This window comes from Hyperolius riggenbachi, chromosome 5, assembly GCF_040937935.1.
Source record: "Hyperolius riggenbachi isolate aHypRig1 chromosome 5, aHypRig1.pri, whole genome shotgun sequence".
NCBI lineage: Eukaryota > Metazoa > Chordata > Amphibia > Anura > Hyperoliidae > Hyperolius > Hyperolius riggenbachi.
This window is the reverse complement of record NC_090650.1, coordinates 414,825,857-414,848,473: the sequence shown is the minus strand read 5'-3', so window position 1 is coordinate 414,848,473 and position 22,617 is coordinate 414,825,857. Positions and strand designations below refer to the sequence as shown.

The following is a 22,617-nucleotide window of genomic DNA, read 5'->3' as shown; positions in this document are numbered from 1 at the left end:
TCTGTTAAAGATGGAAGTGAGGACCGGGGCTAACTGGTCCGCACATGTTTTTAGACAAGATGGGGATATGCCGTCTGGGCCTGAGGCCTTCCTGATGTTTAGCTTCCGGAGGTGCCGTAGCACATCGGTCTCCTGTACTGTTACCTGTGTTGGGGGAGTATGACTAGCGTGTAGAGGAGGGGAGGAAATACCTACAGACGTGGTCTTATGAGAAATACCTTCAGACGTGGTCTTAGTAGAAATACCTACAGACGTGGTCTCACTAGAAATACCTACCGATGTGGTCTTACTAGAAATACCTACAGACGTGGTCTTACTAGAAATACCTACAGACGTGGTCTTACTAGAAATACCTACAGACGTGGTCTTATGAGAAATACCTTCAGACGTGGTCTTAGTAGAAATACCTACAGACGTGGTCTCACTAGAAATACCTACCGATGTGGTCTTACTAGAAATACCTACAGACGTGGTCTTACTAGAAATACCTACAGACGTGGTCTTACTAGAAATACCTACAGACGTGGTCTTATGAGAAATACCTTCAGACGTGGTCTTACTAGAAATACCTACAGACGTGGTCTTACTAGAAATACCTACAGACGTGGTCTTACTAGAAATACCTACAGACCAGTGGCGGACATACGGCCGTGCAGGCCGTGCCGCCGCACGAGGGCCCCTGAAGTTCCGTTTTCTTCAGGGGCCCATTAAGTATTTTTTTTTTTTTTTATATATATATATTTTTTTTTTATAATTTTCTCCCCCCGGGGGGCCCCGACTCCTATCCTCCCTCCCTCCCTAACCTCGGGGGGCCCCCCTCCCGATATGCGCGGCGGGAGAGCGAGCGAGCGAGCGGCAAATGCAGGCATTCGCTAGAGGGCTCAGCCGCTTGGTCTCCGATATGTCTCCAGTTGGAGACATATTGGAGACTAAGCGGCTGGGCCTCTAGCGTCTGCCTGGAGAGCCCTGAAGACTTCCTGCATTTGCCGCTCGCTCGCTCTCCCGCCACGCATATCGGGAGGGGGCCCCCCGAGGTGAGGAAGGGAGGGAGGGAGGATAGGAGTCGGGCCCCCCACCCGGATAGCTACCCACCCGGCTACCTAACCACCCACCAGGCTTCCTACCTACCTACCCACCCGGCTACCTACCCACCCACCAGGCTTCCTACCTAACCACCCACCCGACTACCTAACCACTCACCCGGCTACCTACCCACCCGGCTACCTACCTACCTACCCACCCGGCTACCTACCCACCCACCCACCAGGCTACCTACCTACCCACCCGGCTACCTACCCACCCACCAGGCTTCCTACCTACCTACCCACCCGGCTACCTACCCACCCACCAGGCTTCCTACCTAACCACCCACCCGACTACCTAACCATCCACCCGGCTACCTACCCACCTACCCACCCGGCTACCTACCCACCTGGCTACCTACCTACCTACCCACCCGGCTACCTAACCACTTACCCACCCGGCTACCTACCCACCCACCCACCAGGCTACCTACCCACACACCCGGCTACCCACCCACCAGGCTACCTACCTACCTACCCACCCGGCTACCTACCTAACCACCCACCCGGCTACCTACCTAACCACCCACCCGGCTACCTACCGGGCTAGTTACCAACCCACCCACCAGGCTACCTACCTAACCACCCACCCGGCTACCTACCGGGCTAGTTACCAACCCACCCACCAGGCTACCTACCTACCCACCCACCAGGCTACCTACCCACCCACAAGGCTACCTACCTAACCACCCACCCGGCTACCTACCAGGCTAGTTACCAACCCACCCACCAGGCTACCTACCTACCTACCCACCCACCCACCAGGCTATCTACCTACCTACCGGGCTAGTTACCCACCCACCCACCAGGCTACCTACCCACCAGGCTACCAACCCACCCACCCACCAGGCTACCAACCCACCCACCCACTCACCCACCCACCAGGCTACCTATCCACCCAACCACCCATGGGAGCTGCGCGCCGGATGGAGGCTGGGACAGGAGGTCTGCTGCTGCAGGTGAGTAAATGTTTTTGTTTTTTTATTTATATTAGCAGGTGTATGTTCTGGGCAGGTCTGCCACATGATTGCATGTATTTTCTGCGCAAATCTGCCGACATGATTGCACGTATTTTCTGGGCATATCTGCCGACATGATTGCACGTATTTTCTGGGCATATCTGCCGACTTGTTTGCATGTATTTTCTGGGCATATCTGCCGACTTGTTTGCACGTATTTTCTGGGCATATCTGCCGACTTGATTGCACGTATTTTCTGGGCATATCTGCCGACTTGATTGCACGTATTTTCTGGGCATATCTGCCGACATGATTGCACGTATTTTCTGGGCATATCTGCCGACATGATGTGTATTTTCTTGAGAAAACCTGCACAATTATGTGAATTTTCTGGGGAAAGGGTCACCAAAACTTGGGCCCACTGTCTTTGTGTTGCACTTTTCAAGGGAACCTGAGGTGAGAATAATATTGAGGCTGCCATATTTCTCTCCTTTTAAGCAATACCAGTTGCCTGGCTGCCGTGCTGGTCCTCTGCCTCTTATTCTTTCAACCATAGACCCTGAACAAGCATGCAGCAGGTCAGGGGTTTCTGACAATATTGTCAGAACTGAGAAGATTAAGCTGCATGCTTGTTGCTGGTGTAATTCAGTTTATTACTGCAGCCAAATAGATCAGCAGGGCCGCCAGGCAACTAGTATTGTTTAAAAGGAAATAAACCCTCAGCCCGGGTTCGCTTTAAAGAGACTCTGTAACAAATTGTTTATCTTTATTTCTTCTATGCTATAAGTTCCTATGCCTTTTCTAATGTGGTCTGGCTTACTGCAGCTTTTCCTAATTGCACAGTAGCTGTGTTATCTCTGTTATATGATCTAATCTTCTCTCTATAGTCGGCACAGTCAGGCTGAGGCAGTCAGACTGGAATGTGCAGGGCTGCTTGTGATTAGCTAGAAGCTGTACACACCCCCTGCAGGCTCTGTGTGACTAACACACTCTGCTTAGCTGAGCCTATTAGAAGCTGGTTAGTTTGTTTGTAAACACTGCCTAAAACTGGCAATTACAAGCCAGGTTTGCAGCAGAGAATGGCAGAAACAGCACAGAGGGGACCAGGAGCACATAATGAATAGAATGGTATGCTTTTTATTGTAAGAATTTCAGAGTACAGATTCTCTTTAAGTTACAGTTAGCTCCGCCCTCATCCGGTCATTGCCACGCCCATTTTTTTGCTTCAGGTTGTAGCCACGCCCATATTTTGCCGCGGCGCGCTACGCCCGCCGCAGGTCGTAGGGGACCCACAATTACATTTTTGCACAGGGGCCCACTGCTGGCTGTGTCCGCCACTGCTACAGACCTGGTCTTACGAAATACCTACAGACGTGGTCTTACTAGAAATACCTACCGACGTGGTCTTACTAGAAATACCTACAGACGTGGTCTTACTAGAAATACCTACAGACGTGGTCTTACTAGAAATACCTACAGACGTGGTCTTACTAGAAATACCTACAGACGTGGTCTTACTAGAAATACCTACATACATGGTCTTACTAGAAATACCTACAGACGTGGTCTTACAAGAAATACCTACATACGTGGTCTTACTAGAAATACCTACAGACGTGGTCTTACAAGAAATACCTACATACGTGGTCTTACGAAAAATACCTACAGACGTGGTCTTACAAGAAATACCTACATACGTGGTCTTACTAGAAATACCTACAGACGTGGTCTTACAAGAAATACCTACATACGTGGTCTTACTAGAAATACCTACAGACGTGGTCTTACAAGAAATACCTACATACGTGGTCTTACTAGAAATACCTACAGACGTGGTCTTATGAGAAATACCTTCAGACGTGGTCTTACTAGAAATACCTACAGACGTGGTCTTACTAGAAATACCTACAGACGTGGTCTTACTAGAGATACCTACATACGTGGTCTTACTAGAAATACCTACATACGTGGTCTTACTAGACATACCTACAGACGTGGTCTTACGATTGAAAAATCTCGGTGACACTAGAACATAGTGCACTATTCTAAATGCAATTCCCATTGGGAACAATTCCAAAAAAACACTTTATCAATGGTTTATCACGCCCAGGAAAATGGCTTTCCCTTTTGCCTGGTACACACTATGCAATTTCCCATCAGATAGATGGGTCGATAGATAATTCCTGACAGATCCAATCGGATCACCAATTGTTTTTCTGATTGATTTTCTGATCACTTCTGTGCAAATCGATCAGAAAAACGCTTCGGAAATCAGATCGGACCTGTCGGAAATGATCTATGAGACCCATCTATCTGACGGGAAATTACATGGTGTGTACCAGGCAGGGGCGTAGCAATAGGGGTTGCAGAGGTTGCGATCGCAGTTAAGGCCCTCCCTTAACTGCAGTATTAGCTCTTTATTGGTCCTGTGCTCATAATAATCACTTCTATAGATGCTTTAAATGGTAGTAATCATTAACAGGATTCCTAAAATGATCAAATGCAAAACATAGCGGGTAACTTCCAACAACAGTACACCCTGTGCTCTAAACACACACTGTGTCGGGGTTAACTCCACCACACGCAGGAATGGGGCACACACTCCCCCGTCAGTCCTCTGCTCACCTAATAGTTTATTGTAGCAAAGCGTATCACAAATCACTTGGAGCACTAAAGGTAAACTAAAGGCTTCTCATAGCGTAAAAAGTTTCATTTAATATGGCTCACAAGCCCTGCTAAAAAAGTTCTGCGTACCAAATAAAAAACCATATCTCACATAACCGGCGACTGGCAGGTCACTCCACGCCTCGTCTTGTAAACCCTCCGTCTGGCAAGTGTATTGGGGAGATGTAACAGGCAGCGTACGTGTCTCAGGCTCCGCCCAACGCGTTTCGTCACTTGGGGGCGTGACTCATCACTTTTGCACTATGAGAAGCGGTCTTTGGGCTTGATTCACAAAAGAGTGCTAACTGTTAGCACGGCCGTTTTCACGAGAATTTTCACGTTTGCGCGTGATCGTGAATTTTCGCGCGCAATTAAATGGTTTCACGCACAAACGTGAATTTTCGTGTGAAATCATTATCATTTTCATGCGCAAACGCGAATTTTCATGCGAAAACGATATAGATTTTGTGTGAAAATTCGCATTTGCACGTGAAAATTCGCGTCTGCGCACAAACGTGAACATTTGCACGAAAATGGCCATGCTAACTCTTTTGTGAATCAAAACTGTACACTTGTGTCACCAGGCGCTGATAGGTTCCTAACTAATTAAGCAGCGTTGTAAGACAAGGGGTCCCTTAAACCCCTGAAATTGTATTGTATTAGTAAACTCAGTCTAACACGCGCTAAAGATAAAAAAACAATTTTAATTCAATATTGTTTCCATTCACTCGACCCAAGATTCACACTCCACCCAATTTCATTAAGCTATTTACAACCTAATAGAAGGGCCCTTCTCTTTATGCTCCTTTCTAATTGTGCACATAAAAAGGATAAAAATGTCAATAAAAATCTCAATAAAAATTGTGTATAAGTTCACAAAAAAATGAATACTCTCAATTGGATAAATTTCATATAGATAAGGTGGCATACAGCTGTATCCATAAAATGCAATCCTCACACATATACAAGACCAACTCACGGTACTGCAGAGTCTCTCTTCACAGTGTGTTCTCACATTAAATACTGTTATCAGTCTCCACAGAGGTACTGGTAGTCTTATTTAGCACCCCTGGGTCCAGCGTACTTCCACGTTACTGGCAGCTCCCAGTCTCTCCGTACCTGCAAGCGGGGTTGTTGGAAGTTACCCGCTATGTTTTGCATTTGATCATTTTAGGAATCTTATTATGTGCCAGAAAGTTCTAGACTTTTTGCTTCCTGAGGCAAACTTGTGAGGATGCACCCCCCCCCCCCCTCACGGGGGGCCCCCACCTGATTTGGAATGATCACACAGCACTCTGCTGCAATTTACTCTGCCTCATTAAAGAGACACTGAAGCGAAAAAAAAATTATGATATTATGATTTGTATGTGTAGTACAGCTAAGAAATAAAACATTAAGATCAGATACATCAGTCTAATTGTTTCCAGTACAGGAAGAGTTGAGAAACTCCAGTTGTTATCTCTATGCAAACAAGCCATTAAGCTCTCCGACTAAGTTAGTCGTGGAGACGGCTGTTATCTGACTTTTATTATCTCAACTGTTCCTGCACTATTTACTTTTTCTCTGCCAGAGCAGAGGTCATTAATTCACAGACTGCTCTGAAAGAATCATTTTGAATGCTGAGTGTTGTGTAATCTGCACATATTATAGAATGATGCAATGTTAGAAAAAACACTATATACCTGAAAATAAAAATATGAGAATATTTTCTTTGCTGCTAATCTTCTAGTAATTATTCATAGTACACAACCAATTCATTATATCATATATTTTTTTTTTGCTTCAGTGTCTCTTTAAGGGCTCATTTCCACTATCGTGGTGCGGAATCGTCTGGATTCCACCGCTGATGAAATCGCATGCGGATGCGATTCCCTATGCGTTTTGTGCCGCGAATTCGCATAGGTGAGGGTATATGCGATTTTAACCATGTCACTGCCTGTGTGAATTTACATTGGTACCTATGCGAATTCGCGGCAAAAAACGCATGGGGAAATCGCATGCGATTTCCCTATTAAATACATTGCATGCGATTTGCATGCATTCCACTCCCAGGCGAATTCTGCAGCTCTTTTGTGCGTTTTTTCGCCGCTGAAAAAAACGCACCTCAACAACTCTACAGTGGAAACAGGCCCATCCACTTGCATTACATGTGCGAATCGCGATAGTGGAAACGAGCCCTTAATGTTCTCACATGCTGCAGCTCAACACAATAGCACACTGGCTGGCTGTGAGTCTGTGACAAACAAATTGCTCATCCTCAGCCACTCCATTCCCCCTTAGTCAGGACAGCAGTGCCATTTTCTCCCTTCTGCTGTGCAAGTCATATGAAACACTGCTGCTCTCCTGCCTCCCCCCTCCTCACTCACTGTCAGACTCCTCACACAGCACAACAAGCTGCTTTTCCCCAATGATGACCTCTTCACCTCGCTCTCCTCTCGCTTCTCCTTTGAGAATGTAAATGTCAGTACATCAGTTTTTTGCGTACTCGTATTTCCAGCTCTTTTGCAAATCACACTCTTCCTGTGTCTGTAGTCCGTTGCAGTTATATTGTATGTAAAGACGGGTCGATAGAAGGTCACCTTCTGCCAGCGATAAATTACTCTCTGTGAGAATGAGCTGAAAAGCAGAGCTGCGTACACCACGTTGCACTGCTGGATCTTGGTGATTAGGTTTCAGAGAAAATTGCTTGAAAATTGATATCACTGCTACTCTGACACTACTCAGCCAACTACAGAAGTAGGCAGCTACTGATTGATTGTCACTCTCGTCATCCTCTATAATAAAACCCAAGTGTGTCTTCGTCCCATGTCCCTGTGTGTGTTTTGTTGTAATGCGCATGAGCAGGGAAGGACACAGAGACACTGATGGGGAGGAAGGGGCGGGCGTGTGTGCGGGTGAGTGCGCGGCGACGTACAGGTGCGCGCGTGGCGGGCGGGTGCGCAGATGCAGACGGCAGGCGCGTGCTGACAGACCTAGTCCATTTTTAAACGGGCTAAGGTCACTAGTTCAACTATAATTGCCAACCACACTTTCAATTATAACTGTCAGGCACAGAGTTTGTGTGTTCTCCATGTCTAGAACATACAGATAAGCTAATTGGCTTCATCCCTAAATTGGCCCTAGACTACAATGAACATGACTATGGGTTCGATTGTGAGCCCCTCTGAGGACAGTCAGTGACATGACTATGTACTCTGTAAAGTGCTGCAGAAGATGTCAGTGCTATATAAATACATAATAATAATATGGTAGGAATACATAATAATAATATGGTAGGACATTACACTATGACTATAGTAGGATTAGACTGTGAGCTCCTCTGAGGACAGTCAGTGACATGGCTATGTACTCTGTAAAGTGCTGCAGAAGATGTCAGTGCTATATAAATACATAATAATAATATGGTAGGACATTACACCATGACTATAGTAGGATTAGACTGTGAGCTCCTCTGAGGACAGTCAGTGACATGACTATGTACTCTGTAAAGTGCTGCAGAAGATGCCAGTGCTATATAAATACATAATAATAATATGGTAGGACATTACACTATGATTATAGTAGGATTAGACTGTGAGCTCCTCTGAGGACAGTCAGTGACATGAATATGTACTCTGAAAAGTGCTGCAGAAGATGTCAGTGTTATATAAATACATATTAATAATATGGTAGGACATTACACTATGACTATAGTAGGATTAGACTGTGAGCTCCTCTGAGGACAGTCAGTGACATGAATATGTACTCTGAAAAGTGCTGCAGAAGATGTCAGTGCTATATAAATACATAATAATAATATGGTAGGACATTACACTATGACTATAGTAGGATTAGAATGTGAGCTCCACTGAGGACAGTCAGTGACATGGCTACTGTATGTACTCTGTAAAGTGTTGCAGAAGAAGTCAGCGCTGTGTAAACACTAAATAATAATAACCTGTCCAAAATCAACCAGGAGTTTAGAGAGAGTCAGTGTGATTGGTCAATAGATCACTGGCAAATAATATCAAATTATAAATTAATCTCAAACTATTAAAGCAAACCTGGGAGGTTTGCAATGCCCCAAATTGGATACTTACCTTTGGAGAGGGAGGCTTCCCCCTAAAGAGGAACAAGCGGCATATATTGAAAACAGTAGATTCCCTTTATAAATAAGACTTTATGGTTTTCTTGGATGACAATAAACCATTGCAAATTACTCAGGAAGAGAAACATGGGATCCGCTCAAAAACAAGTGGTACAGTTCCTAAATAGTTCATCAGTTAAGGGCCTGTACACACTGTTGCGCTTTTTAAAATCGCAAGCCTTCATGAGAATAGGAAAAGCGCATCGCACCAGTGTGTACAGGTCTCCACGATTTTCATTATTTTTCAAAAGACCTTGCGATTTAAAAGCGCATGCGATTTGAAAAGCGCAGCGCAAGCGCAGCAGTGTGTACAGGGTCTAACCTGGTGACTTGACTTAAAGTGGACTGAAAGCCAGCATTTCTACTTTGCTCTAAAAGTTTCCTCACGGCTTCAAAGTTACTATCCCAGAAAAAAAATTCTAGCAGAACATAACTGAAACAAAGCACTTTGTCCTGTCATTCAGCTTCAAATCTGCATCCAAACTGGAGATAACAGTATCTTTTTTACTTGTTAAACACAAATAAATCAACACTGGATGTAAACAAACACTCTCTGAGAAACTGTCTCTAAGAACACACAGTGTTCAGAATAGCTAATTAGAAGATTTTAATATATAATAAAAGCAGTTACAATAGAAAAATAATAAAATGCAATGCCAGCTATCAGGGTAAGAAAAAGTACACTTTGGAAACTTGTAATTTGTAAACAGACAATATTATGTGTGCACAAAAGCAAATATGATAACTGTATGAGTAATATAAAGCAGGAAAACACATTTTTATTGAATGTTATGTCAGAGTTTCAGACCATTTTAAAGTGGCAGGATAATAACCTTTAACCACTTAAGGACCAGGGGATTTTGCACTAATCGGTGCTGCGTGGGCTCTACAGCCCGCAGCACCGATCAGGAATGTGGCAGGGCGATCAGACTTCCCCCCTTTTTTCCCCACTAGGGGGATGTCCTGCAGGGGGGGTCTGATCGCCACCGGCTACTACTGATTTGCGGGGGGGGGCTCCTCAAAGCCCCCCTCCGCAGCGTTTTCTGGGCTCCCCGGCTTTCCCTTCCTCTACCTTTTTTTCTGAGCGGCGCAGGACGGAATTCCGTCCTGCGCCTGATAGGATAGGCTTCTGCCTATCAGATGACGGCGATCCCCGGCCAATCAGAGGCCGGGGATCGCCGATCTACGTCATGGCGCTGCTGCGCAGCAGCGCCGTGTAATGTAAACAGCGGGGATTTCTTCCCCGGATGTTTACATTATGCGTGCGAGCCGCGATCGGCGGCTCGCACACTGTTCACGGAGGTAGTCTCCGTGAACTAGCATGGAAAGGTTTCCATGCTATACCACTAACGACCCGCCGACGCCTATCTGCATTAGGCGGTCGTTAAGTGGTTAAAGATAAACATTTCTTTGTTACAGGTGATACAAATCCTACAATAAATTTCTGGTTGAACTCGATGGACGTACGTCTTTTTTCAACCCAAATAACTATGTAACTATGTAAATCTGCAGTATGTCTACTTCCTGTTTTTATGGAAGTAGACATAGGGTTGACATCCTGTGTTTACAAATTAGCTTCTCTGCCAAGGCAGCCAGCTGGCACATCTGAGAGATAAAATCACAGTTGTGATTAGTCACAGATGAGGGTGAATTAGACAGGCTAAACTCTCTAAACACATACAGGGTGTATTTCTCTATGTTTTCCTTCTGTCCTGGGCAAGAGTTCAGGTCCATTTTAACAAAGTCCTTGAGGTCTGAAAATATTGAACTACAATGTCCATGACTCATGAGACCATGAAGTAAGGAGGATATAGAAATATGACAGTGTCTCATAGAAAGAGTAGGAATAGCCTTTGGTCTCTAATTGATAGCACAGGATGGTATAATGATCACTTTTAAAAAACATCTCTTATTTTACTACCATTGTCAATTTTGGAAAGTTACTGACATGGCTATATACTTTGTACAGCATCTATATATATAATTCAGTAAGTGCCTCAACCGTCCAGCAAGAAGAAGAAGTACTTTGCATGAGAAAATGTATGCGTGCTCAAAGACCAAGTTTGATGCCTCCTTTCCACGGACTGTTAAGCTGTGTGCTCAGCAAGCAGTTACCAGGCAGCAACAAGCAGTTATCAGGCAGCAACAAGCAGTTACTAGGCAGCAGTGAGCAGTTACTAGGCAGCAGTGAGCAGTTGAGAGAGTTTGAGAGGCATTTCACTGCCTATCAACAGTCTGTGGAAAGGAGGCTTAACCCTAGCAAGTCTGGCTTTGCAAATCTGGCCTAATTGACTATTCATGAGGCAATGCTAATGCAAATATGCATTTGCTTTCGCATGTCAAACTATGCAGGGTCAAAAAACCAATACTGCAAAGCGGTCGTGGAGCAGTGCTTTTCAGCACTGCTAGATTTGGGCGCAGTGAGTGCCGCCATAGACTGTAATGGGAATCAGTCTATAGCGGCGCTCAGTGAGTAACGTCAGCGCCGTCAGAAGACGGAGCCGAAGTTGCTTAAAAAACACAATAATTCGACCTCCAGCAATCGCTGGAAGCCGAATTATATCACTATCCATGGCGGCCTGGAGGGGGAATCTTCTATATATATAATAGAGTAAGTGCCTCAACCTTCAAGCAAGAAGAAGAAGTAGTGCCCTGCCCCCAGGGCCGGTCCAAGCAAGAAGAAGGGGCTGGTCCAAGCAAGAAGAAGAAGTAGTGTCATATCAAACCAAGGGCAAAGAGGGATCATTTGCATATTCAGTAGCAGTGCATTGTGGGTAACCAAAAATGTTCACTTATAGCTGAATTATTGCAGATTTGCTTCTATTTTAAGAAGGAAAATTACACCAAGCTTTGCTTTTTTTAGTAGGAGGGCTTTTTGGTCCCTTTTATCCCCCTATACATTCTTAGTAATTTGGGTCACCCTGAGCTGCTTGGTTACTCTGTTGTACTGGTCCAAGCCCTATCTCATACAGCCATATCAATCTCTGCTGTGAACTGATGAGGACTAAAAGTCTGAAATAGGCTGTCACATGTGGGTTTGATATGACTGTGTAAAATTTAAAGCTATAGGGCCTGATTCACAAAATGGTGCAAACTGTTAAGCATGGGTGTGCTAAACAGTTAGCACGTGAAGTGCCGTTTGTGGACTTTTGTGCGTGGAAAGTGCTGTGAATCGCGCAATTGCTGTCTTTTGCGTGCACAATTTGCGAAATCGTGGACTTTTGCATGTGCAAAGTACCGCGATTTGTGGCAAATTGCGCGTGCAAAAGACCACAATCACACAAATTGCAGCACTTTGTGCGCGCAAAAGTCCGCAAACGGCACTTCACGTGCTAACTGTTTAGCACAACTGTGCTAAACAGTTTGCACCGCTTTGTGAATCAGGCCCATAGGCTTGCTTGACTTACCAAGAGTGAAAAGGAATAGTTTGCATATTTAGTAGCGGTGCATTGTGGGTAACCACAAATGTTCACTTATAGCTGAATTATTGCAGATTTTCTTCTGTTTTAAGAAGCCAAATTACACCAAGCTTTGATTTTTTTAGTAGAATGTCTTTTTGGTTCCTTTTATCCCCCTATACATTCCGAGTGGTTTGGGTCACCCTGAGCTGCTTGGTTACTCTGTTGTACTGGTCCAAGCCCTATCTCATGCAGCTATATTAATCCCTGCCATGTACTGATGAGGACCAAAAGTCTGAAACAGGCTGTCACATGTGGGTTTGATATAGCTGTGTAAAATTTAAAGCTATAAGCTTGCTATACACCAGTGGTTCTGGATGCTTGCTTGGATTACTAAGGTTGAAAAGGGATAATTTGCATATTTAAAAATGTTCACTTATAGCTGAATTATTGCAGATTTCCTTCTGTTTTAAAAAGGCAAATTACACCAATACAGTGGGGAGCATTGCAGGAAGTGACAACAGTGGATCGCACGCTGGAACATGGAAGAGGTGAGGCATCCCCGCCCGCTGCCTCTTACTAATAGTGGTGGCTGCTACTGTGCTTAAGCAGGAGGGGAGCGCACATGGGGGACACAGGTGAGGCAGGGGGGGTTCCTGCTGAGCTTAAGCTGCAGGGAGAATGCACATGGGGGACCCAGGTGAGGGGGGGGTTCCTGCTGAGCTTAAGCTGGAGGGGGAGTGCACATGGGGGACCCAGGTGAGGGAGGGGGGTCCTGCTGAGCTTAAGCAGGAGGGGGAGCGCACATGGGGGACCCAGGTGAGGGAGGGTGGTCCTGCTGAGCTTAAGCAGGAGGGGGAGCGCACATGGGGGACCCAGGTGAGGGAGGGGGGTTCCTGCTGAGCTTAAGCTGGAGGGGGAGTGCACATGGGGGACCCAGGTGAGGGAGGGGGGGTTCCTGCAGAGCTTAAGCTGGAGGGGGAGCACACATGGGGGACCCAGTTGAGGGGGGGTCCAACCCCCCTCCCCGCCACTGTGCCCAATACCCCCTTCCTGCCCTCTACCCCCTTATGCAGCGTATGCTACGCTGCAGGTCGGCTAGTACACACTATTTTAACAGTTGGACTGAGCAATTGCCATTCAGTAGGTGTTTTTAGCTTCAAAAGGTTTTTTGTTTTTTTTTATAACTAAATACAAAGATAAACTGCATTAAAGCATATAGATACCCACACACGGATCAGTGAATAATGGTGCACAGCGCCTATGCATAAAAATGGCACCGCATAAAAAACATACGCTTATTGCTATTTATCATTAGTACTGCATAATAATGGCGCACAGGAAAAAAGAAGAAAAACAGCACACAGTAACGTTATTTATCAATAGTGCCGTTCATATGCCAAACAGCAGACGTTATTGCGCACAGTAACGTTATTTATCAATAGCGCCCTACATAAGCCAAACTGCAGACGTTATTTAACTGCAAAACAGTGAATGGATTTAATGTAACACTGTCAAGGTTAGGGTTAGGCACCACCAGGGGAGATTTAGGATTAGGCACCACCAGGGGGGTGGTTAGGGTTAGGCACCACCAGGGAAGTGGTTAGGGTTAGGCACCACCAGGGGGGTCTTAGGGTTAGACACCACCAGGGAAGTGGTTAGGGTTAGGCACCACCAGGGGGGTCTTAGGGTTAGACACCACCAGGGAAGTGGTTAGGGTTAGGCACCACCAGGGAGGGTCTAGGGGTTAGGGTTAGGTACAGAGAGGGTTCTGTGTGTTAACACTAACTTTCAATAAAATAAACAGAGCCAAATAACGATAAGGCTTTAACGCTAAATAGCGATAAGCGACAAACGGATTAGTGGCAACACCGTGCGCCATTATTCGCAGGTGCCATTTTCAGATGGATCCACCCACACAGGCGTTCCAAAAATTATCTGCATGAAATTCATTAAGTGTTTTTGAAAATGTAGAAAATCTTGAGAATCCCCCATGAGAGATGGAGGAGTCCAAAACCTGTCAAATATGTCAGATTTTGACTGCCTACTGTTTAGTGACAGCAAGATAGGAAAGAAAGTTAATTATACTGTGCTTTATTCTGGAACAAATGTACTTTTTATACATATGCATAAACATGGACTTTAACCACTTTCCGACCGCCCATAGGCTGCGTAAAGTGGCCGTGCATGTGTGCTTAGGCTTGCTGCCCCCCCCCCCCCCCCCCCATTGCTGCACCCACCAGTGTATCGTGATCATCTCTCCTGCATTTTAAAATGTCTGTTTTGCACTGAAAAGTGCAAAAAAACTGACATTTTAAAACCTCGGTTTTGCCGGAAGTGGTTAATTGCTACAATTTTTTTTTTTTTTACTATAGTGGTCCTTTAAGTCAAAGCATGAACAAAATATTTTGTCCAAAGGTTGTTCCCATCACATTCCTGTCCACATCATCGGAACACATCCTGCCAAGTTACCATCATACTTTAAACGCAATACCTTGGTAAGTCAGTGCGTACATTAACCATGAAATCTGCCTGAAACATCAGCAATTACTTTCACTCCTCACGGTTGTAAGACGGAACACTGAACGATAACTCGTGATTGGTTACTCTGTTGCTGCACTATTTATACCTCATGCTATACACTACAAGACATTTTCAACAGATCAGAAGTTCAATTCCATATAAACATCAAATCTAACAAAAATGTGATGCCCTCTTGATCATCGTTCAATTATCATATGTTCATTATCAGACAGATGGGGAAGAGAAATGCAAACAGATGTGAGTGATGTTAGCTTTGTACAGCGCAAAGTGTGCATGGTGGTATCCATTACAATGACTGATATTGACTATTTAAAGGACGACTGTAATAAGAGGGATATGGAGGCTGCCATATTTATATCCTTTTAAATAATGCCAGTTGCCTGGCTGTCCTGCTGATCCTCTGCCTCTAATACTTTTAGCCATAGACCTTGAACAAGCATTTATCAGATCAAGTGTTTCTGACATTATTGTCAGATCTGACAGGATAAGCTGCATGCTTGTTTCTGGTGTTATTCAGACACTACTGCAGCCAAATAGACCAGCAGGGCTGCCAGGGAACTGGTGTTGTTTAAAAGGAAATAAATATGGCAGCCTCCGTACGTATACCTCTCACTTGACATTTGACGTTTAAGGCCTCAATTCACTGAGCTTTATCAAACACTTTATCAAACGTTTGATAATTTACCTCATGAGTAAAATCTAAATTTGAATTCATGAAGGTGTTATAGATTTATTGAACATTTTATCTGTAAAACATTCGATAAATATATAACACCTTAGTGAATTCAAAATTAGGTTTTACCCATGAGGTAAATTATCAAACGTTTGATAAAGCTCTGTGAATTGAGGCCTGTGTCATCAGCGCTGGGTAATATGTTGGTGCTTTATAAATTCAATAAATACTGTAAATAAATAATAAAAATAAAACTAAGCTTTGATCTAATAATGTATGGTGGACTTTATTATACATTCTTTTGTGTACTGTGATGAGGTGATAACTCTACAAGTACCGAAAATCTCCACCAGTCATTTTTTTTTTTTTTTTTACAAATTCAATACTACAGCAGTTTTTGACTGTGTTTGCGAAGAAATTGATTGGAGGTCAGTGTTAGTGAAGCTGATAGTAAATCTGTTTTCGATGGATATTGCGATTGATATTATGATTGATATAATGATGATCAATTATTTTATAACCAACTTAAGACCAAAATTGCAGATCAGTCTTTAGATATATTTTAGCCGTTAAAATGTTCCCGGGGTGACATGTAACATGGGTCCTGATTCACAAAGCTTTTCTTTTAAATTATCTCACCTAATTTATTAACTCACAATTTATCTCTCCTTAAATGATTTAACTTATGGGTTAGCTCTCCTTATTGGACATATTTCATGGTTTAGCTCTCCTTATTTTACATTACTCATGGTTTAGCACACCTTATTTGACATAACTCATGGTTTAGCTCTCCTTATTTGACATAACTCATGGCTTAGCTCTCCTTATCTATTTATCTCATGAATTATCTCTCCTTATTTGTTTATCTCATGCATAAGCACTCCTTACAGTTAAAGGGAAGGTTCAGGGACTGTTTAAAAAAAAATAAAAATCCGCATCCACTTACCTGGGGCTTCCTCCAGCCCGTGGCAGGCAGGAGGTGCCCTCGGCGCCGCTCCGCAGTCTCCCGGTGGTCTCCGGTGGCCGACCCGACCTGGCCAGGCCGGTGGCCAGGGCGGGCTTCTTCTGCATTCCAAAATGCGCCTCACGGCGGCGCGCTGACGTCATCGGACGTCCTCCGGGCTTTACTGCGCAGGCTCAGAACTACTGAGGCGCATTTTGGAACGCAGAAGAAGCCCGACCTGGCCACCGGGAGCCTGCGGAGCGGCGCAGAGGGCACCTCCTGCCTGCCACGGGCTGGAGGAAGCCCCAGGTAAATGGATGTGGATTTTTTTTTTTTAACAGTCCCTGAACCTTCCCTTTAAGGTGAACAATAAGTAACCTTTGCGAATCAACCCCATGATGAGATAGGCATTTGTATGTACAGTGCCAAATATAGTAGTAACTAGGCTGTGTTTCTTTTTTTCTTTTGCTACCTGAAAGGGTTAACCTTCAGGCATGCAAGAGACAGCTTCTTTCTTGTCGGACCCTTGTAAGATTATAGCAGAACCCTCACTGATAAGGAATTACATCTATAAAACTATTCTGTAGCAGAGAACAACTTCTGAGAACAGGGGATAGACAAAAATGGGTCAATAGTTCATGGATTTTAGCTCTGGGACACTTTATTGACTGAGATTTAGCAGAAACAATAAAACATTAAATGTACTTTGTAAACGTTTAAACATAAAATTTAACCATGAGATATCTAGAAAAAGGGGTCATTTTTAGGAGTAGGAGGATAGATACAATTGTTTATCCCATCAGCTTATTTTCGCTTTGGGCTCACATTAATATTGATTGCAATATTAGTAGCAAATGTGCACTTCAATTCACGACCAGATATCTTTGTTTGATCGAATATCTAAATGGGCAAAAGCATTGTACAGTGTATAGCCAGCACTTGAGAGCAGTGTGTTCTTGACTTTTGCTTGCTGTCATATTGTACTGTAATCAATGGATGTTTACTTTGTACAGTTCCATGGAATATGATGACTCCGTATGAGAAGTTCGTAAGAATGCTAACCTAGTGCCTGAAGGCCAAAGCTTTTAATGTACATCGTAACACTATATGGTACCTGTAAAATCTACTAGCAGGGATCTGGTACAGCATGTGTGGACACATTCTAACAGCACCATTTCTCTCCTACCTGCGTTGTTCGGTGAATGCTCCTCCGAATGGTCTCCCTGATGACGTTGGCTTTGTCAGACTGGAAGTAGACCGTGGCACTGGACTTGTCCTTCAGGTACGGCTTCTCGTCTGACTTCCAGTTGTGCAACGGCGTTGTGGGCTCGCTGGCGTCCGAATCACTCGGGTATAGACTCTCAGACTTGTGAGAGAAGTTCCCGTTCTGCTCTGGCCCATTTTCATCTTCGTTATGATCTCCATTGGCGTAGTAAGGCTCCTTAACATTGTCCAAAATGTACTGGACCTCCGTCTTAGAGAGAAAGTCCACCTCGCCTTCATCAGTCAGGACTTTTTGGTAGGCGTCCTGACCATTGTCCAGGAGGGCATCTGTGGCCAAGCGGGCACTCTCGTTGTAGCTGTATTCCGCCTTGCCCAGTCTTGACCATTTGTTTTTGGCCTCTTCGAGACGCTTCTTGATTTTGCCAAGTGCTTTACACCTGTTCATGGTGACTTGAGGGAATCCAGAAAAGTTATTTCAAATTGCCCAAACGTTCCCAGTTTGATGGTCACCGATATGTGAAGGTTATCCTAGTTCGTGCTGTTTGGAGTGGTGAGTTGTCCTTTCTCTGTGTTCTGTAGAAGCATGGAGCCTTGCAGCTACATGCCCACTAGAACACTCAGCTTCACCTGAACTGCAGTGTGACAATGCTTCTTGGATAGGCAGCGGAACTGGCCTCTGAGGGGAAGTGAAAGCTGTCTCATCTAGCTTATCTAAGAACAGACACGCCTTACCTGTAAGCTACACCTGTGGTTGAGCAACTCCCCATAGAGAGCTGTCAGTGACTGTCATGTCCCTCACACATCACACGGTGAATGAACCTGTCACAGGAGCAGCTCATGGTGCCGGTACGAGTACAAGGATAAGTCGGCTTAAGGCAAACACAATTTTAAAAATAGTTTTGCTTCAAGTAGCAGCATTAGATCACCTCTTTTCTAGCAGTTTTCACATGTGGGCTTAAATATAACAAGGAAAGTAGCAATTTACGGAATGCAATGCAACTTAATCCGCAGCAGCCAGTGAGCAATCAGTATAATTTTTCTGACATGTACTGACCAACCGAAAATTGAAATTGGTTGTGTGTAGCAGAACAGGGAAGCATGTGATCAGCTTGATCAGCTGATACATTTGAAAGGTTCTAATTTGCCGGTCACCGTCATGTGTTGCTTTTGTTTCCTGTGGTGGAAGAAGGAAATATTTGCAAATTAGAGCCTAAATAAAATAGTCCATCACATGACCAACGTGATCACATGCTTCTTCACGTTTTCTGCTGCACACAAGTAACTATATAACTGGGATCACCCTATTGGAGACATATTATTATTATGTATTTATATAACACTGACATCTTCTGCAGCACACTACAGAGTACATAGTCATGTCACTGATTGTTCTTGGGGGAGCTCACAACCTAATCCTACCATAGTCATAGTCTAATACCCTACTATATTATTATTATGTATTTATATAGCACTGACATCTTCTGCAGCACTTTAGAGACAGACACAGAACATTTATATCACACTTTTCTCCTGGCGGACTCAAAGCACCAGAGCTGCAGCCACTAGGATGCGCTCTATAGGCAGTAGTAGTGTTAGGGAGACTTGCCCAAGGTCTCCTACTGAATAGGTGCTGGCTTACTGAACAGGCAGAGCCGAGATTCGAACCCTGATCTCCTGTGTCAGAGGCAGAGCCATTAAAGAGAACCCGAGGTGTGTTTAACCTCCTTGGCGGTAATCCCGAGCTGAGCTCGGGGTATGCCGCCGGAGGTCGCCGCTCAGGCCCTGCTGGGCCGATTTGCATTCTGAAAAAAGCAGCACACGCAGCCGGCACTTTGCCAGCCGCGTGTGCTGCCCGATCGCCGCCGCGGCGAAAAAGGGGCCCCCCAGCCGCCCGAGCCCAGCGCAGCCGGAACAAACAGTTCCGGCCGGCGCTAGGGGCTGGATCGGGCGGCTCTGACGTCAGGACGTCGACTGACGTCCATGACGTCACTCCGCTCGTCGCCATGGCGACGAGGAAAGCGAAACAAGATAGGCCGCTCATTGCGGCCTATCTTGTTACTTTCGATTGCCGGAGGCGATCGAAAGTACGCTTCCGGAGCGCCCTCTAGTGGGCTTTCATGCAGCCAACTTTCAGTTGGCTGCATGAAATATTTTTTTTTTTATTTAAAAAAAAAACCCATTTCAGCCTCCCTGGCAAAATAAATAAACCGCCAGGGAGGTTAAAGAATGTTATCTGCATACAGAGGCTGGATCTGCCTGTACAGCCCAGCCTCTGTTGCTATCCCAAACCCCCCTAAGGTCCCCCTGCACTCTGCAATCCCCCATAAATTACAGCTGTGCTGTAAGGCTGTGTTTACATCTGTAGTGTCAGTCTCGGCTGCTCCCTCGCCTCCTGTATAGTTCCGGTCCCTGCCCCCGTCCCTTCCCTCCAATCAGCAGGGAGGGAAGGGATGCAGGCGGGGACTGGAGTTCTGCAGGAGGCGGGGAGAGCAGCAGACTGACACTATAGAGATAAACACAGCCAGCTCTGACAAGCTGTTTGTCAGCAGCGTGGCTGTGATTTATGAGGGATTGCAGAGAGCAGGGGGACCTTAGTGGGGTTTGGGATAGCAGCAGAGGCTGGGCTGTATAGGCAGATCCAGCCTCTGTATGCAGATAACATTTTTCAAACCCACCTCGGGTTCTCTTTAACCATTACACTATCCAGCAACAGAGTACATAGTCATGTCACTGACTGTCCTCAGAGGAGCTCACAATTCCCTACCATAGTCATAGTCTAATGTCCTCCCATATTATTATGATCAGGTATTTAACCACTTGTGGACCACAGACTTACAACCCCCAACCCCCCCCCCCCCCCCTCCCTTCCAGTGACCAGGTGATTTTTTACAGTCCTGCACTGCGCAGCTTTGCCGATTTATTGCGCAGTCGTACAACTTAGCACCCAAATTAAGTTTACTCCCTTTTCTTCCCACCAACCGAGTGTTCTTTTGGTGGTATCTGATTGCTGCTGCAACGTATATATATATTTTTTAATCAATTTTATTTATTTATTTTTTTAAATAAATAAAGCTATTTTTCTTTAACTCCCCCCCCCCAGAGATCCACCATTACGATCACCTCTTATAGGCATCAGCTGATGAGAGGGATTTGATTGTGAGCCACTCCAGGGGACAGCCAAGTGACAAAGCTAGATCGCAGTGCTGTACAAATGAGAAAAAAAATAAATTTTCTTTTCCTAATGGCCTGCCAGCTCCGATCACAGCTGGCAGGCTGTTTACTGAGCGCCGCTCTGTAACTCAGCGTGGAATGCACACGCATTCCTTGCTAATCTCCACCTACAGGACCTGAAGCCAATCGGTGTTAGGCGGTTCTGTAGCTGCCACCCTCCTAGTCCGATTGGCGTTAGGTGACCTGTGTTGCCACAACTCACCCCCAGCTCAGCAGCCGCTGCCTTATTGGTGGCCGCCAAGTTAGGGGTGGGCTGTGGCAACTCAGGCAAGGGTTTCCAAAGAGCTTCGTCAGTCTTTGGGAACATGGCCGTGACTGCACTCCTGAGGAGAGGGGGGAGAGTCACCTGTGACCCCAAAGATGCCAAGATGGCAGGACAGGTGAGTATACCCCACGATTCCTCCCCCCCCCTCTCCATCTTTCCTCATTATGACACAGCCTGTCATTGACAAGCTCTGTCATTTTTACCTTAGGTACTCTGACATCTGCAGCAATTTACAGAGTACGTAGTCATGTCCCTGATTGATATGTGAGGTGAGCTCACAACTTAATCCCAACCATAGTCCTAGTCTAATGTAATATATACAGTATATGAATACATATATTACGTATGAAAATATAATATTGCAAAATTCACAAAAATGATAACTTTCTTGAAAATGTGTTTACACGTGTCCAATGGCTTCAGTGCGTTGGGGGAAAATGTGTTTTCGCATGCATGCCCCTAATTTTTTGCAAACATTCTTATCTGTAAGAAAATTGTACTTTTTTTGCAAAATTGATGGCGAAACAAAATTCAGCTGAGACAGTAAAACATTAAACCTACTTTTTTAGCTTTTAAACACAAAATAAAACTGTAAGATTCTAATTTATTATATTATTTATATAGCGCCGATATCTTCCGCAGCGCAGTACAGAGTTCATATTGTCTTGTCACTTTACTGTCCCTCAGAGGGGCTCACAATCTAGTTCAGGGGTAGGGAACATTGGCTCTCCAGCTGTTAAGGAACTACAAGTCCCACAATGCACTGCAGGAGTCTGACAGCCACGCTCATGATTAACCTCCCTAGCGTTCTGGACGAGCTAGGCTCGTCCAGAGACACCGGAGGTGACCGCTCAGGCCCCGCTGGGCCGATTTGAATATTTTTTTTTTAAAAACACACAGCAAGCACTTTGCTTGCTGCGTGCCTTACCCGATCGCCGCCGCCGATCCGCCGCTACCCGCCGCGATGCAGGGCCCCCCCAGGTGAGACCCCGTGCGCTGCCTGGCCAATCAGTGCCAGGCAGCGCTGAGGGGTGGATCGGGTCTCCCTGTGACGTCACGACGCCGCCGACGTCACGATGTGTGTCGCCATGGCGACGGGGTAAGCCCTCCAGGAAATCCCGTTCAGAACGGAAATTCTGGACGGGCCATTGCGCCGGTGGCGATCGGAGGGGTGGGAGGGACGCCGCAGGGAGGGGGTAATCATGTAGCTAGCGCTAGGCTAGCTACATGAAAAAGAAAAAAAAATATGTGCAAAAAACGTTCCCGCGGCCGCAGGGCCGTGGGAATTAGAACGCCAGGCAGGTTTTAATAAAGGCAAATGCATGCTGGGATTTGTAGTTTTATCACAGCTGGAGAGCCAAGGTTCCCTACCCCTGATCTAGTCCCTACCATAGTCCTATGTCTATGTATGTATCGTGTAATGTATGTATCATAGTCTAGAGCCAATTTAGGGGGAAGCCAATTAACATATCTGTATTTTTGGGGATGTAGGAGGAAACCAGAGTGCC

General features: G+C 45.3%; 1 protein-coding gene across 1 annotated transcript in view; it reads right to left on the bottom strand.

Annotated features, from left to right (window-relative positions):
* The window catches only part of LOC137519170 (protein FAM83A-like), a 97,457-nt gene extending 79,173 nt beyond the window's left edge, over positions 1-18,284 (bottom strand). Inside the window, exon 1 of the mRNA XM_068237984.1 lies at positions 17,576-18,284. Coding sequence (XP_068094085.1) covers positions 17,576-18,058 — 483 coding nt within the window. The 5' untranslated portion in view covers positions 18,059-18,284. The remainder of the gene's footprint in view (positions 1-17,575) is intronic.
* Positions 18,285-22,617: the final 4,333 nt, after the last annotated feature.